Source organism: Melanotaenia boesemani, chromosome 13 (assembly GCF_017639745.1).
Source record: "Melanotaenia boesemani isolate fMelBoe1 chromosome 13, fMelBoe1.pri, whole genome shotgun sequence".
NCBI classification, from domain to species: Eukaryota; Metazoa; Chordata; class Actinopteri; order Atheriniformes; family Melanotaeniidae; genus Melanotaenia; species Melanotaenia boesemani.
In genome coordinates, this window is record NC_055694.1 from 15553539 (window position 1) to 15567807 (window position 14269).

The 14269-nt window shown below is 36.8% G+C and overlaps 2 protein-coding genes and 1 long non-coding RNA gene across 7 annotated transcripts; 2 read left to right on the plus strand and 1 right to left on the minus strand.

Annotated features, from left to right (window-relative positions):
- Positions 1-459: 459 nt before the first annotated feature.
- On the plus strand, positions 460-6326 carry csad (cysteine sulfinic acid decarboxylase). Of its 2 annotated transcripts, none has more exons than XM_042003641.1 (14): positions 460-1358; positions 1443-1582; positions 1670-1796; positions 1894-1984; positions 2940-3162; positions 3298-3377; positions 3635-3689; positions 3778-3894; positions 4006-4070; positions 4206-4287; positions 4384-4583; positions 5517-5568; positions 5656-5745; positions 5937-6326. In XM_042003641.1, the coding sequence occupies exons 1-14, from the start codon at positions 1334-1336 to the stop codon at positions 6108-6110; spliced, it is 1521 nt and encodes a 506-aa protein (XP_041859575.1). In that variant the 5' UTR covers positions 460-1333; the 3' UTR covers positions 6111-6326. The 2 variants fall into 2 exon arrangements, with proteins under 2 accessions (XP_041859575.1, XP_041859574.1); XM_042003640.1 differs by having other exon boundaries at positions 461-1358; positions 1440-1582.
- LOC121651431 lies at positions 3108-7063 on the minus strand. The gene is made up of 4 exons (XR_006012433.1): positions 6987-7063; positions 3588-3656; positions 3285-3357; positions 3108-3199 (listed from the first exon to the last, which is right to left on the minus strand). It is a non-coding gene; the product is annotated as an uncharacterized LOC121651431 (long non-coding RNA).
- On the plus strand, positions 7055-13821 carry znf740b (zinc finger protein 740b). 4 transcript variants are annotated; one of them, XM_042003643.1, is made up of 8 exons: positions 7059-7159; positions 7234-7265; positions 9559-9710; positions 9876-10109; positions 10747-10881; positions 10980-11109; positions 11433-11551; positions 11659-13821. In XM_042003643.1, exons 3-8 carry the CDS (start codon positions 9666-9668, stop codon positions 11806-11808), a joined length of 813 nt encoding a protein of 270 aa, XP_041859577.1. In that variant the 5' UTR covers positions 7059-7159; positions 7234-7265; positions 9559-9665; the 3' UTR covers positions 11809-13821. The 4 variants fall into 4 exon arrangements, with proteins under 4 accessions (XP_041859576.1, XP_041859577.1, XP_041859579.1 ...); XM_042003642.1 differs by lacking the exon at positions 7234-7265 and having other exon boundaries at positions 7055-7159; XM_042003645.1 differs by lacking the exon at positions 9559-9710.
- The last annotated feature ends 448 nt before the right edge of the window (positions 13822-14269 follow it).

A 14269-nucleotide genomic window follows, 5' to 3' on the forward strand; every position in this document is an offset into this window, starting at 1 on the left:
TCCCAGGAGTTGGACTGGGGACAAAGGTGGACCCTCTCTGTGTTCTGCAGCATGGACAATGTAGCCTGTGGACGGAGATGAGCCACTCAAAAGCAGAGTATACAATGTGTAATGACTCCAGTATAACATGAACTGTGCAGATTGTTTGTATGTATATATATATATATATATATATATATATATATATATATATATATATATATATATATATATATATATATATATATATACACACACACACACACACACGTGGGTGAGTGGGCGGACGGACGGACGGACGGACGGACGGATAGATAGATAGATAGATAGATAGATAGATAGATAGATAGATAGATAGATAGATAGATAGATAGATAGATAGATAGATAGATAGATAGATAGATAGATAGATAGACGCATTTAATCGTAGTTTGCGTTCCAAACAACGCGGAACCTTTGTCAGTACGCGGTTTCCGGTACACCGATTAAAATGAGACACGACAGAGCTCGGCTACATCCACTTACTTTTGCCCTATATCTAGCGAGTTCTCAAAACCTTCTAGTAACTCTATTTCAAAACAGCGATTAGCAACAAATCTACCTACTTTTTCTAGTTATTGGAGAGTTTTGGAAGTTGACGTGAAAGCACGTTTAATTCTTCTCCACGAGCAGCGCATCCGCCCCTCCGTTCAGAAGCGCCCAGAGTCAGAGCAGGAGACCTTCACTTCTACTCCATGACCAGGCTGAAAATGAAACGCGCCGAGCTGACACTGGCTCATCTCTCTCTAGCTTACCGTCATATTTTAATATCTGTTATTAAAGAGTGTGGATATATGAGGCATGAAGAACCTGATTATGAAAAAGAACAGTTGTCTGTACATATGTTGTGGAATAATGAATACAACGTTGCACATTATCTGACATTTATTAGCTAGTCATATTTAGATACTTAAAGTAATGCTAGATTCTTTTTATTTTTAAGTTATCTAAGTTACTGCTTTTAAAGAATTTTATCTAAAAATCTTATATATTTGTTAGCCTACTTCTAGCGAACTAAAGAGAATAATTTAACAGTTTTATCAATGAAAAATAACACACGACTTGATCAAATCACATTAATTTTTATGGCTGAAACTCATAAATCAGAAGTCATTATATTCTCACAATTTCTCCTTCTCTACTTGGTAATCTCAGACAGCATAAGTTAACTTTTGGTCATGGACAAAGGTTGAGTCCCTCCCATTGCTGTCTTAACTTATTGTTTTTGCTGTGTAGCCATTTTCTGAAGTCTACTAGGAGCAAGTAGGGAGCAAATGAAGCAGCAAAGATTCACTCAATAGTTCAAACCGTGAATATGGCACATATGTCCCAATTGTCATGTAAGTACTGCGTGAAATATCTGTTTATTTTAGATTGTAACTCCTTCCTCATTATGTTCCTCTTTAAACTGTTGTAAACAGCAGATGGAGAAATAATGGAAGCACCGCTCCGTGACCTGAGTGAGCCACTTATTGACCATGAAGAGGGCCAGCTCTTCTTGAATGAAGCCTTCAACATTATTGTGGAAGAGGTGCTCTGCAAGGGCACAGATGTCAAACATAAGGTCTGTAATAAAGCATAAAACACCTCACCCTGCTGACTACAATTGTAATGGTGAACAAAACCCATAATTCACCTTTTTTTTATGCAGGTGTGTGAGTGGAAAGAGCCTGACGAGCTGGCTCTACTTCTGGATCTGGAGTTGAGAGAGGCAGGGGAGCCTCAGGACCGGCTTCTTCATAGAGTAAGAGATGTCGCCAAGTACAGCATTAAGACAAGTAAGATAGACGGAGACTGCCAAATTCTTAAATAGACTGTTTTTTAGGGGCAAGGGGGTTGATACATTTTGCTGAGACTTCTCATTGTTAATTTCAGGTCACCCACGTTTCTTTAATCAGCAATTTGCGGGCGTAGACTATCATTCCCTTGCTGGACGTTTCCTCACCGAGGCTCTCAACACTAACCTGTAAGAAATACAATGAAAGAGTAAAGCAAATAATGCAGATAATGTGGAGAATGATAAATAAAACTGTTTTTGTGATGGGAGAACTGTTCAGATCTTTTACTAATGTAAAAAAAAATTAAAAATTAAGAAAATACTGTTACAATTCACAGAAATTCAATTTTTTTTTTATCAAGACTCTGTGTTCTTGCTCATGGGAGACTGAATCTTCCTTGGCATAAATGTTGCGGAAAACTTCTGGAGAAATATTTATAATTCTTTAGGGACTTTTTCTCAATTATTCTTGCTGGAGTGGTTGTCGTGCTATTGTTCTTTTTTTGTTTGTTTGTTTGTTTGTTTTTTCCAAATACAGCAAACTTTGTCTTTGACATTCTCAACAAAGTCATTGATTTATTTATTTTTTTTAATGAAATAATTTTCATGATTTTGACATGGACAGTGAATTATAATGCAGAAATATTCCTCCTCTCTAGATTTTCTGAACTGGTAGTTTTCTGCCCGGTATGTCACCAAACCTGATTCTTGCCTGGTTGTGTTTAATTTGACTGAAGTTCCCTTGTGTTTGAAGTTAATAATGTTGGCCAAAGTTCTTACTGAGCTCTTTTTTGCTTTAGCTTCCCTAGAATCTGAAACAACTCACGGTTGCTGGTGCTGCTGGTGCCAAGTAAATTATTATGGTACAATATAAAGTTTTAGAAAATGAAAACACTCAAATAAAGCACAACTACATCAATATTGTTCTTCAGTTAATGTACAAATGCAGCTTTAGGCACGTCTATTCAGTTCAGCCTTTTTCTTTTCAGAATACAAAATAAGTAAGCAATTGAGCGATTAATTTATTCACATGGCACCTTTTTTTGATTAAATGCCACAAAGTGTTTCACAAAAATGAAAGAAAGACAATGCAAAAGATGACAATGACCCAAAGATGATCATACATTTTTGTTTTCATTTGCAGCTTCACTTATGAAGTAGCACCTGTCTTTGTGCTGATGGAGGGAGAAGTTCTAAGAGCGTTACGTCAGCTGGTGGGCTGGACAGAAGGTGATGGCATTTTCTGCCCTGGGGGGTCCACATCAAACATGTATGCCATGAACCTTGCACGCTACAGACTCTTCCCACAGATCAAAAGCCAGGGGCTGTGGAGTCTCCCACGTTTGGCCATCTTTACATCTCCAGAGGTAAGGACACATGTCTTACTTAGTAGACTGAATCTGTCTGAGAATTTCAGAGGTGTTTTATGTGATCAGGTTTAATGTATTTAATTAGGTTTTTGTGTGTCACATGATAAAAAAATGTATACTCATGTTTTCCAGAGCCATTACTCTGTGAAGAAAGGAGCTGCCTTTCTGGGTGTTGGTACAGACAATGTCATCCTGGTCAAAGTGGATAATGGGTAATTCAGTGCTTATTGCAAAAGCTTAGATTATTTGTAGCAACTTACTTGTTGACCACTGAAATATTTTATTAGGCCAAAATGACATAAACGTTTAAAAATGTCACTTGGGGTTAATTTTTTATCAATTTTCTGACATTGTAAGTATGTAAAAAAATATCCAAATAAGATAAAATACTTGCAGCTGTCAGTGATCAAACAAATTGATACCTTTCTCTCTTTCTTTCCCTTCATTTATGCTCGTTCTTCCACATCAGAGGTCGTATGATTCCGGAGGACCTGGATGAAAAGATAGAGTTGTCTAAATCTCAGGTATAAACATGTAACAGATTTGAATTTACTGGCTCCAGCCAGCCATAACATTGAAAGCCCAAGTGAAACCCCTGTCTATTTCTATCAGGGTGCAGTACCATTCCTTGTAAGCTGCACATCAGGCACCACCGTCCAGGGTGCCTTTGACCCACTGGATCGCATTGCTGATGTTTGTGACAAACACAAACTCTGGATGCACGTTGATGTGAGTCCTCTGGGAGACTAATCTTAGTTGACAAGTGGTGATTTGGGGAAGCTTTTACTGTATTTGGTAAAACAACGTGCAGAGGTTTATCTATGTTATCCTCTTTTTCAGGCTGCCTGGGGAGGAAGTGTACTCTTTTCCAAGACACACAAACATCTAATGAAAGGAGTTGAGAGGTATTAATGTGCATACAAGAAAAAAAGCATTTTGTATTGCAATGAAGACTATATTTAGCTTGTATGAGCAGAGATAGAATGTTTGGCAGTTTTGGTCATTAGCTATACTGTGTGTGCTCATTTGTGTGTTACAAGAGCAAATTCAGTAGCTTGGAATCCACACAAGATGCTGGTGGCTGGCCTGCAGTGCTCTGCCTTGCTGCTAAAAGATACCACGGTTTGCTTTCGTAGATTCACGTTGGCTTTGATAAAATAGGTTTGCACATTTTGCTTTATTTAGATTTTTTCCTGACAATTCTTTTGTGTTCCTCAGAACTTGCTGAAGCAGTGCCACAGCACCAACGCTTCATATCTCTTCCAGCAAGACAAATTCTATGACGTGAACCTGGACATTGGGGACAAATCTGTCCAGTGCAGTCGCAAGGTGGATTGTCTGAAGTTGTGGTTGATGTGGAAAGCTGTTGGCTCTACTGGCTTGGAACAGCGTGTTGACAAGGCTTTTCTCCATGTGAGGTAAATAAAGCATTGTACATTCAGCTGACATTACCACATGGTAGCTGAGCACTCATCTAACTCCAATAGCATTAGGCCTGTTCAAATTTGTTCAAATTCCAGCAATTAAAGTGTTAATCAATGGATGTATTTAGTTGATGATTAGTGACCCCAGGAAGAGTAGCTGCTGTGAAATGATAGCAACTACTGGGGATCTAATAAATAAACAAAGAAACTGTATTTTTAGTTCTAAATAGATAGTATTAAGTATTATACTATTTCCTGAAAATATGACTTCCAGTGATAGTTGGATGTCTTCACTGAAGCTTGATGTGTAGTCCAGCTACTGACTTGATCTTCATTTATGGCCCAGGGATGTCCAATGTTCAGTATTCTGTCTACAAGCATTTTAGCCAACTCACTCATGAAACCACAACAACCATTATTAACCACAATACCACTTTCTGACACCTCACCAGTAATACTACATCTGTATGTAGCAAATTAACCTTTTAAACATCTTTAAATTGGGTAAGGTCTCAGCTCATTTTAAAATCATTAGCATTTAATTGTAATTACCATACAACAAATTTAAGTTAAATTTTTAATGACTTATCCTTTCCAAGTTAGGTTCAAGCTAATGTGTTGCTATCTATGTTGTAGCTTATTGTAAAAGCCACGCTGTTGTAGCACAACTTGAATTTTAAAAGCTTTTTTTAAGGTTAGTATTTTAAAGAGTGGCTACTTCATTTTGTGCATATTAAACTGTTTTAATCCTTGTTGGTCAAAACAATCATTTAGATTTGTTTTGCACTGCAAGCAGCGGCTTCTCTGCCTTTCATGTGCATTGGCACAAAACTCAGTTTCTACTAATAAACACCAACTTAGTGAGAATCTAACAACAAAAGCTTCTACCTAAGAATGGCAGAAAACACTAAAAACTTACTCTTGCAGATATTTGGTGGAGCAGATGAAGAAAAGACCTGGATTTCAGCTTTTGAGCATGGTAAGTTCATATAAAGTTAAAGCAAGAAACAGGTTTTTCTCAGCAAAACATTATTATTTAATTCTTGGTTTCTATCTTCACGGGCAGCCAGAGTTTGTGAACGTGTGCTTTTGGTTCATACCACCTTGTCTAAGAGGGAAGGAGGGAAATGCAGATTACCAGAATAGGCTGGCAAAAGTAAGTTTCTATTTTACTTCAGTGAAAATATTTAAGACTAATATTTAAGATTTCTTTTTCTTTCTTTATGTTTCACATTCTTATATTTTGATTCAACTTGTGATTTTAGACTTTCTTGTTAAAAAAAAAAAAAAAAAAGCTATCATCTTCTGTGTACATCAATCTGTTTATATTTTCCCTCTTCTTTAAAGGTAGCACCAATCATCAAGGAACGCATGATGAAACAAGGCACTATGATGGTGGGCTACCAACCACTTGGAAATAAGGTTAATTTTTTTCGTGTGACTGTGTTTTCTCCACTTGTATCCCAGAAAGACATGGATTTCTTCCTGGATGAAATTGAAAGGTTGGGAAATGATTTGTAATCAATTCACAATTTTTAAATGTAAGGACGTTGTCCTACTTTTGTCTGACTTGTGTACGAACTCCACCATTATAATGTTACAAATTGTTGCAAGCAAGTAAACCTTGTTGTTCCACTAGATTGTAGATTTAACTTCTAGGTATTTAAACGGGTATCACAATATATCAAGATGAAAATGTAGCTGAATGAATAAACAAATAAAAAGTCCTTGATCTTAATAAAAGTCAAATGTGTATTTTTTTTAATAAATAAGAAAAAAAAAGTTTGGAGTATTTCCTGTTACTTAAAAACTGTTCTGAAATATTTTTTCCATAGACTTTTTAAAATAGGGTGATGGATTATAACTAGGGAATTTGTGTTCCTTTCATTTGTGGGTAAGCATCTTTTTACATTTTACTTCTGAATCTTTCTCTTGGAGACATGTTGACCTCTCCTGTTAGCTTTTATAATGTAAGGCTGAAACTTTGGTCAACGATCATCAGAAAAATGTAAATACTATTTACAATCTAAAGTGCTTCAACGAACAGTCTAAAAATCCCCAAGACCATCCATTAACAATAATTTAACATAATAGAGTAGCGTGTTCCCACATTTGAGATGTAGGACACTCGACCTTTGGCATCTTTTTAGATCCTTAGACATGTATCTTCTTCAGAACCAAGGGTGAAAGAGTTTCTTGATGCCTAAATATTTTAAGTTGTCGCAATCTTGAATAAAAACGTATCCAAAATAACCTGTAATGGTTAAATTATATTTAGCAATTAAATTTCTTTTGAAAAAGACTGTTATTTAATTGATTGTTAATATTTATTTAATTTTATTTATGTATTTATTTTTTTCTCAAAAAAGCATATCTTTATCTAAAACATTCATTTACGCTATAAATGTGGGTCAGTCCGCGTCAGTCACATGACTAGACTCCCGACCAATCTGGATTCTCCCCGGGGAGCACTTCCGGTGGTAGTGTTTCCTGTCACTGTTTGTAAACTGAGAAAAAAAATTGGAACTGCGACAAGAAATAATCGTTTTCTACATTCTTAAAATCGAAAGGTGAGTAGTTTAATGCGTGAGACGTTTGTGTCGCGGCTTTGTAAGCGCTTAGTAATCTACTCGTCTGTTTCTAGCCTGCAGCCGGTGAGGGAGGCGTTATTATGAGGTAGGCGCTGAGCCCGCACGCCCTGCCTGCTCGCTTGCCTGCCTGGCTGGCTGTTGTTGTGTTGTTTGGGGCGGGGGGTGGGGGTTTAGTTTAGCCATACAAGAGTTCTCTCGAAATCCTTCTGTTGACTGTCTTAATTGCTTTCTCTGATATGTGACGTTCAAGATACATTCTTAGCGCAATTCTGTAATCACACCTGAACACGTCTCTTTGGATTTCTCATGTCATGTGGTCCCTTGTCCTGTTAGTCGTTTGTGCAAAGAGTCTCTCTTTTCAAACAAAACGTTTTGAGAAATTCTTCTATTTAACAAAAACGTTTTTTAGGATTCACTTCCTGCTTACCTCCGCGCACCAATAGATCGCATTTGTTTTTGCACAGAAACCACGTGAATAATGAAATATATTTAAATAAAATTTGAGGTTGAAAGGTTTTACTGATTGAAAGCCAGTGCGTTACTCTTACTTAATGGTTGATGCCAGATGGGTTATACTTTTGCCACCGAAATCCTCCTTAACTAGTTGGACAAGCCAGTCCTTTGTAGCTTTTATATACGAGTGCATAAGATGCAGTTATTTTTCCTCAAAGCTCTTTGCAAGGTTTTTAATAAAGAGGGCATTTTTTGTTCTATCAATCATATCAGTGTAAATCAAAAGAATTTGTCATAATGAGCTCAGACAGACAAATATAATTTTACTCATAAGCCATTAAAACATAACCTTAGAAAAAAAATAATTAGTATTACTAAAAAAATAGGGGAAAAAAAATCTCATAAAAAACATTGATAAAACACTCGCACCTGTAGGGCTATTCATGAGAATATAAATCATCCCATGAAATAATGTGCTTTGAGAACATGTAAAACATTACTCTTTTTGCACAATTATTTAAGCCTGCTGTGTGTTCAGGTGGTGGTCATTTTAGAATATGTGTGGGATTAATGTGTACTTGATAGATTTCTGTATAATAAAAGCAATCTGATAGTTTATCACTTGGATTAAGGGAGCTCTTTTGAAACTTCTAAGGTCCTCTTTTTTATATATATTTAGCATATTAGATTTCCATAGTAATTCTGGATGTGCACCAATCTCTTCAGCTGTTTCATGTATTCATGTTTCAGGTAATGTGATCATATCATTCTGCCATGATACTTTAGAATCTCAGACTCTCATTTCTGCACTAAAAGCCAACAAATGACTGTAGTTTGGTTTCTGACTGTCAGAGCATCGCTTCACTTGTCAGTCTGCGTGGCTGAGTTGTATTCTTCCTTTCAAAATGTAAATCACCCAATACATCAATTTTACAATATCTCAGTTTAGTTAAGTGCACAGCTGCAATCATGGCAAAAGAATTTATCAGTAACCTGCAAAAGATTCTTGGTGTGCAGCACAGAACTGAGATACCTGTCCAGGTCCATGCATTGATGAACTGGAATTTAGTTCTACAGTGTTAATCTTCCAATTTTAAACTACTCACAAAAAAAATTTATCCCAGGTGTTACCAGATGATGGACGTGTCTATTTTCATTCTCATGTAGTTGTCCTGGTGTTCAACTGAGAGCCTTATTCATGTGTACTGCCAATGCAGATGTTTGTTAAATGGTACAAAAGCAACAAAATGCCACTGAAGGAGCATTTGTAACCCTGGATTTTCAAACAGATAAGAAATACACAATGTTTGTAATACATATTTTTTTATGTTTCATGTGGTAATAGCAAATTACAACCAATAATTCAAAGAAAATGAGCTGCTGGGTTAACAATGTCATTTTCTGATTCATGCCATCTGTAGGGTCAGTTGCTGAATGTCTTATATATTAAAATCCATCTCATTGTGTAGAGACAGACTGCATATTGAAATTATGTGTGATTTTCTTTGTTTTGTGTCATTATACATAACATTTCTTGGGTTAAACGTAATCATAATAATGCATTTGCTTACTTGCCTCTCAACATTAGGATAAATTATAGCTTTCAGTTTGTTTTCACAATATGACACGTGAGGTCTGTATTAGATGTTTAATACCTGTGAAACAGGGTTTTTTTTCCTGCACAATTCTTCTCTCTCTGTTCAATTTATAGGTAGTTTTGCTGCATCTGATGATGTGCCACTAATGCATTTTGTTTTTGAAGGTTGTTTTCATTTTTATATAAGATTTTATTTGTCACTTGTAATATTTCCTGTCAGTCATCCAAACATTAGGCATGCGACCAAATCAGCGGGGCTTTCATTTCTGAAAAATATATATTAATGCTGGACCTCAGTATCTGGTTATTCGTATGCCTCTATTTTCAGGCTTTGTCCCCTGATGATTTGGGGGGGGTGTGGTCTCATCTGTCACCCCTTATCCTGAGTGAAGCCCCCTCTGTCCCCTCAAACATACACGCATTCAAACCACGGCGATGACACACCATTCCAACAATTCAGTTCGAGACCATATGAAATGGGTCAGTGGAAGTATCTTCATCTCCAGAATCACCATCATGGTTGCATTAAATTGTCACTCCCATTACTCAACCCCACCTCCAAGTTCCCTATGACTCCACAACTCAGTGAGAGGAGTCGTTTGAACCCCTCTGTATGCTCTGACTTGCTGTTACTTGTGTTGCCAGGCTGGGTTGCTGGGGTGCGAGGCGGTGCTGTCCAGCATGGCCTTGATGCAAGCCAACAACATCCCAGGCCAGAAGAAGATCATGTCCGGCTTGGGTCAGGGCAACAGAACCAGTCCTGAGAGCCACCAGGCCCACTCGCAGCACAGCCAAAACCACCGTGGCCACCAGGTTCACCATGGACAAGCCCACCACAGCCACACTGGAGACCCCTCAGGTGGAAGCTGTCCACCCCTGGTGAGTTAAATGAGACCACAGCTTTATGCTCACCACATAAGCTGATTTGTGTGGAGACATTATGGCAATTCAAGAAACTTTAGCGAAATCTCTTACTCATCAAGTACCTGCATCTACCTGTTGCATCTAGATGAAAAAGAAGATCATCATTAGAATAGTTTTGTTTTGGTCATTTGAAAACATTGACTTGATAGATGATTAGTTTCTTTTTAAAATTCATAAATTACTCCCAGTACTATTTCTAAGAATGATATAAATTTGATTGATGATGCATAACATATTCAATTTATTTCCAGATATAAGGAGAGTTTCCGTTTTAATTTATATATCATTGACCCCCACCTATGAATGCCATCTGCAGAGCCTTTAATCCTTGACAGATTCATGTGTTGATGCATGTATCTTCCTACAACCACATTATATTATATCATAAGTCTTTTGTGTCCCATATATTTCACATGTATGATGTATTTAAATGCATAAAATGGCAGTTGGACATTTAAAAGAGAAACATTCAATCACTTTTTTTGATTGCATTTTTGGTAATTCATTGTAGTCCAGGGAGTTAAGCAAACCAGCTGTTCCAGGCACCGGCACACTTTATCTAGTAATGCCCATGTTTTATCTTCTTCTAAAGCTAATCAGAAAAGACGGGGATTATCACACATCAAGGATGCTTGACAGTAAAGACGTGCAGACAAACCAGAATATGCAACCCAAGAAGAAACACAAAAAATCTGGGTCATCCAACAAAGTTAAAGAGAAAGTTGAGGTGAGGATTGGTTCAGAAATCCCATTAAGTGGAAGAAAAACAAAAACGTACAAAGATACTGATGCATTATTCTCACCTTTATCTTATTGTGTTGATAGCATATACTTCCACCACTGAATATGGATGATGACTTCTCCTTGAAAGTCCAGAAGAATTTTATCTGTGATCACTGCTATGGGGCTTTTCGGAGCAGCTACCACCTCAAGCGGCATATTCTCACACATACAGGTGAGAACTGGAATCACCTTAAATTAAACATTGTTTAAAGTTAGCTGCACACAATTATTTTAAATAGTTGTGCCTTTCTTTCTTTCTTTCTTTCTTTTCTTTCTTTTCTTTCTTTTCTTTCTTTCTTTCTTTCTTTCTTTCTTTCTTTCTTTCTTTCTTTCTTTCTTTCTTTCTTTCTTTCTTTCTTTCTTTCTTTCTTCCTTCCTTCCTTCCTTCCTTCCTTCCTTCCTTCCTTCTGTCTGTAAATGTTGGTTCTGTGTTGATCTGCTCCATAGCAGACTTGTAAGTACAGATAAATTATCCACTCTTGTGGTTGTTTACAGGGGAAAAGCCATTTGCTTGTGATGCGTGCGATATGCGGTTCATTCAGCGTTACCACTTGGACAGACACAAGAGGGTGCACAGTGGAGAGAAGCCTTATCAGTGTGATCGCTGCCATCAGGTCAGGAAGACGTTTTTCAGTACAAGTAATACACTTAACACATAGATAATCTGTACATTAGTCTGCTGCATTGCCTGACTCGCATCACTTTCTTTGCCTCGCTGCAGAATTTTTCTCGGACAGACAGGCTGCTGAGACATCGTCGACTGTGTACAGTTGGGATTGGTAAAGAGGAAAACCAGTACTCCCAGGATGCATCTGCCCATCCAGCTTCCTGGAGCCCCCTACAGCCTTCCAGCAACCGCCTGACTGTCTGACCTTCGGCTTTCTTACAGCAGTGTGCAGCTTAGCACCACCTACTGGAGTTTGATCTGAAAGTAGTCTCAGCTAAAGACAAGCAAACTTTAGTTTCCTCTTGCCAGCTCATCTGTAGAGCTTGGTAGTGGAATTTTGTCTTTTTTTTCCTTTATATACTGTTACATTCATGCAAACCGAGGGGGATGGAGTAATTTGGACGTCATTAAGGCAATAACTGAGCTGTCACATTCATCCATCCGCTGAGTTCTGAAAAGTTGCAGGTATTTTAAGTGAAGTCACTGTCCCGATATTTTTTTTTATTGCATGGACAGTCAGAGTAAAGTGCAACCCCATATCTGTCTGTTACCAGACGTGGCATTTTCACTGAAGAACACACTTCAAAACATTACAACCTTTAATCCTGTTTGTGCTGTATTCTTTATGCCGCTAATCACTAGCCTGATACTGCTCACAAGCAATATATAAAAACTTATTCTGGACTGTTCTGCCTCAAACAATAATTACCCAACGATAAACTACTGTACGTCAATCAAACATACACTAATCTAAAATGTAAAGGCTCTTAAAAATGTCAAGCTAGTCATTGATTTTTCTCGTCTTTGAAGATCATTTTCCCAGACACACATTTTAAAGGGAGCTAAAGTAACTTCTTTGTACCTGCTCATCAGCTAGCTGTAAACCTTGATGAGCAGCTACACCTTCATAGTTATGTGAAAATCTCATAGAAAAACACTTAAGATTAAACTTTGAATTAATTTTGGTATTTATTTAGTCGCATATTAAAAGCTGGCAAACCTACTTACATTTCTTCCTTGTTTTAAAGGGATTTGACTCTTAATAGTTTCCATTGTTAGTTATAATAGAAGGCTGACAGGTTTTAAAGGAGCCCAGATATTTTTAAGTCTGTGAATAGTGACCTTTCGGATATAGAAATCACCTCACTGTTGCACAAAGTGTTTCTCAAAGTGCTTTCGTAAAACTACATTTTGTCTTTTCTTGCTCAATAATCATCAATTCCATTTAGTTTAAAAGAGTGTCATCCCTTCTAAAAGTGCTTAGGTAAGTGGGGTTGGGTCCTCTTAGAAAAAGTCCTTAAAAAATTGAGTTAAATTTAGTTGGAAATTGTGCTCACGTAACTGTTTCTACACTACTGGATAAAATAAATTTTATGTCTAGTTCTGGGAACATTCTCTCTTTTTTGTGTTTATTTGAACAACACAGATCAAACCAATCATTTCAAATCATGAACTGCCTCAGCCACGAATTTGACCGCTGTCTGACTGAATGTGTGTTGATTGCAGTGCCACTTCATTTTATGTCCCATTCACACCGAGCATCTTCAGGGAAGATGGATTATTGTACTTTGTTGACTGGGAACTTGTTCATGCCTGCATAAAGTTAAATATGACTGTAAGCACTGAACTAAAGAAGTAAGTTCAGTTGTAGAGAAAAGTTTAAACCGTTATTTAGCTTAAAAATGTATAATTATAGACGCATAGTTATGTTGCTGTCAAGCTTTTAGATTATGTGAGAGAAGTTTGGAGCCCGTTACTGACTGTCTACTGTTAATGAAGTTAATATATATTTAAACTGTCGTAGGTGTAGAAAATAGTATGTGGGAACTAAACTCCGAAAGCAAATCATTGTTTTTGTTTTTTTTTTGTTTTTTTACAAAGTTATAATCCTTAGTACTACGTTGTTGTTTTTTTGACACCTGAAAAGACCATGGCAAGCCTGGCTTTCTGTTTGGAGAAATGTAAGAAGTTGCCACAAGTATCATTTTTAGTATAGCAGCAATGATTAATTAGAAAATTCTTATTTTTATACTTGCATGTATTTGTTAAATAAGCTTGTATAACTTTGGTTTTGGTCCGTTTTTCTCTTTCTTTTATTTTCTAATGAAGGCCTTAACCATTTTGTCATGTTATAATTGAAGTGAAGTCAGTTTTGACTCAATCACTTTGTACTGAATGGAATTTTAGGGTCACAATAAAGGATTTTTTTTCTTTTAAGTTTGAATGCTGCTCATGTGCTGTACAACAAAGACTTTGTGAGTTAATTTTCTTTAAATACCGATTTTCTTACTTTTACAAAATTACACAGAATTTTCCTGTTGAATTTTTCTGACAAGAATAGGTAATACACTAATTATGTCAGCAGATGGCATCCATGACCACATGATGGAGAATTTTATTTCCAGCCCAGAGATGAAGAGAAGGAAGCACTCTACTTTATTTTTTACTGTCAGTGAAAATACAGATTAGATATTAATAATCATTAGTCAGATTCTTGGAAATTTATCCAATGTTAGTTTGTTGATGATTAACCCAAAATACTGTGATTTTGAGGTTGGCATCAGAATTTGCAAAACTATGCAGTACTGTCTTAACCATAATAGTCATGGGGGCTTTATGTGGAATATTTCTGTTCAGAAACATTATTATTAAAGTCAGCAACACT

Bases quoted from the DNA above. Each gene is read 5' to 3' on its own strand.
- znf740b (XM_042003642.1), top strand. From the start codon at position 9,666: ATGACACACCATTCCAACAATTCAGTTCGAGACCATATGAAATGG. The intron at 9,711-9,875 runs GTCAGTGGAAGT...TTGTGTTGCCAG, and splicing joins TTCGAGACCATATGAAATGG to GCTGGGTTGCTGGGGTGCGA. The intron at 11,110-11,432 runs GTGAGAACTGGA...GGTTGTTTACAG, and splicing joins GCATATTCTCACACATACAG to GGGAAAAGCCATTTGCTTGT.
- csad (XM_042003640.1), top strand. From the start codon at position 1,334: ATGGCACATATGTCCCAATTGTCAT. The intron at 1,359-1,439 runs GTAAGTACTGCG...TGTTGTAAACAG, and splicing joins ACATATGTCCCAATTGTCAT to CAGATGGAGAAATAATGGAA. The intron at 4,288-4,383 runs GTTTGCTTTCGT...TGTGTTCCTCAG, and splicing joins TGCTGCTAAAAGATACCACG to AACTTGCTGAAGCAGTGCCA.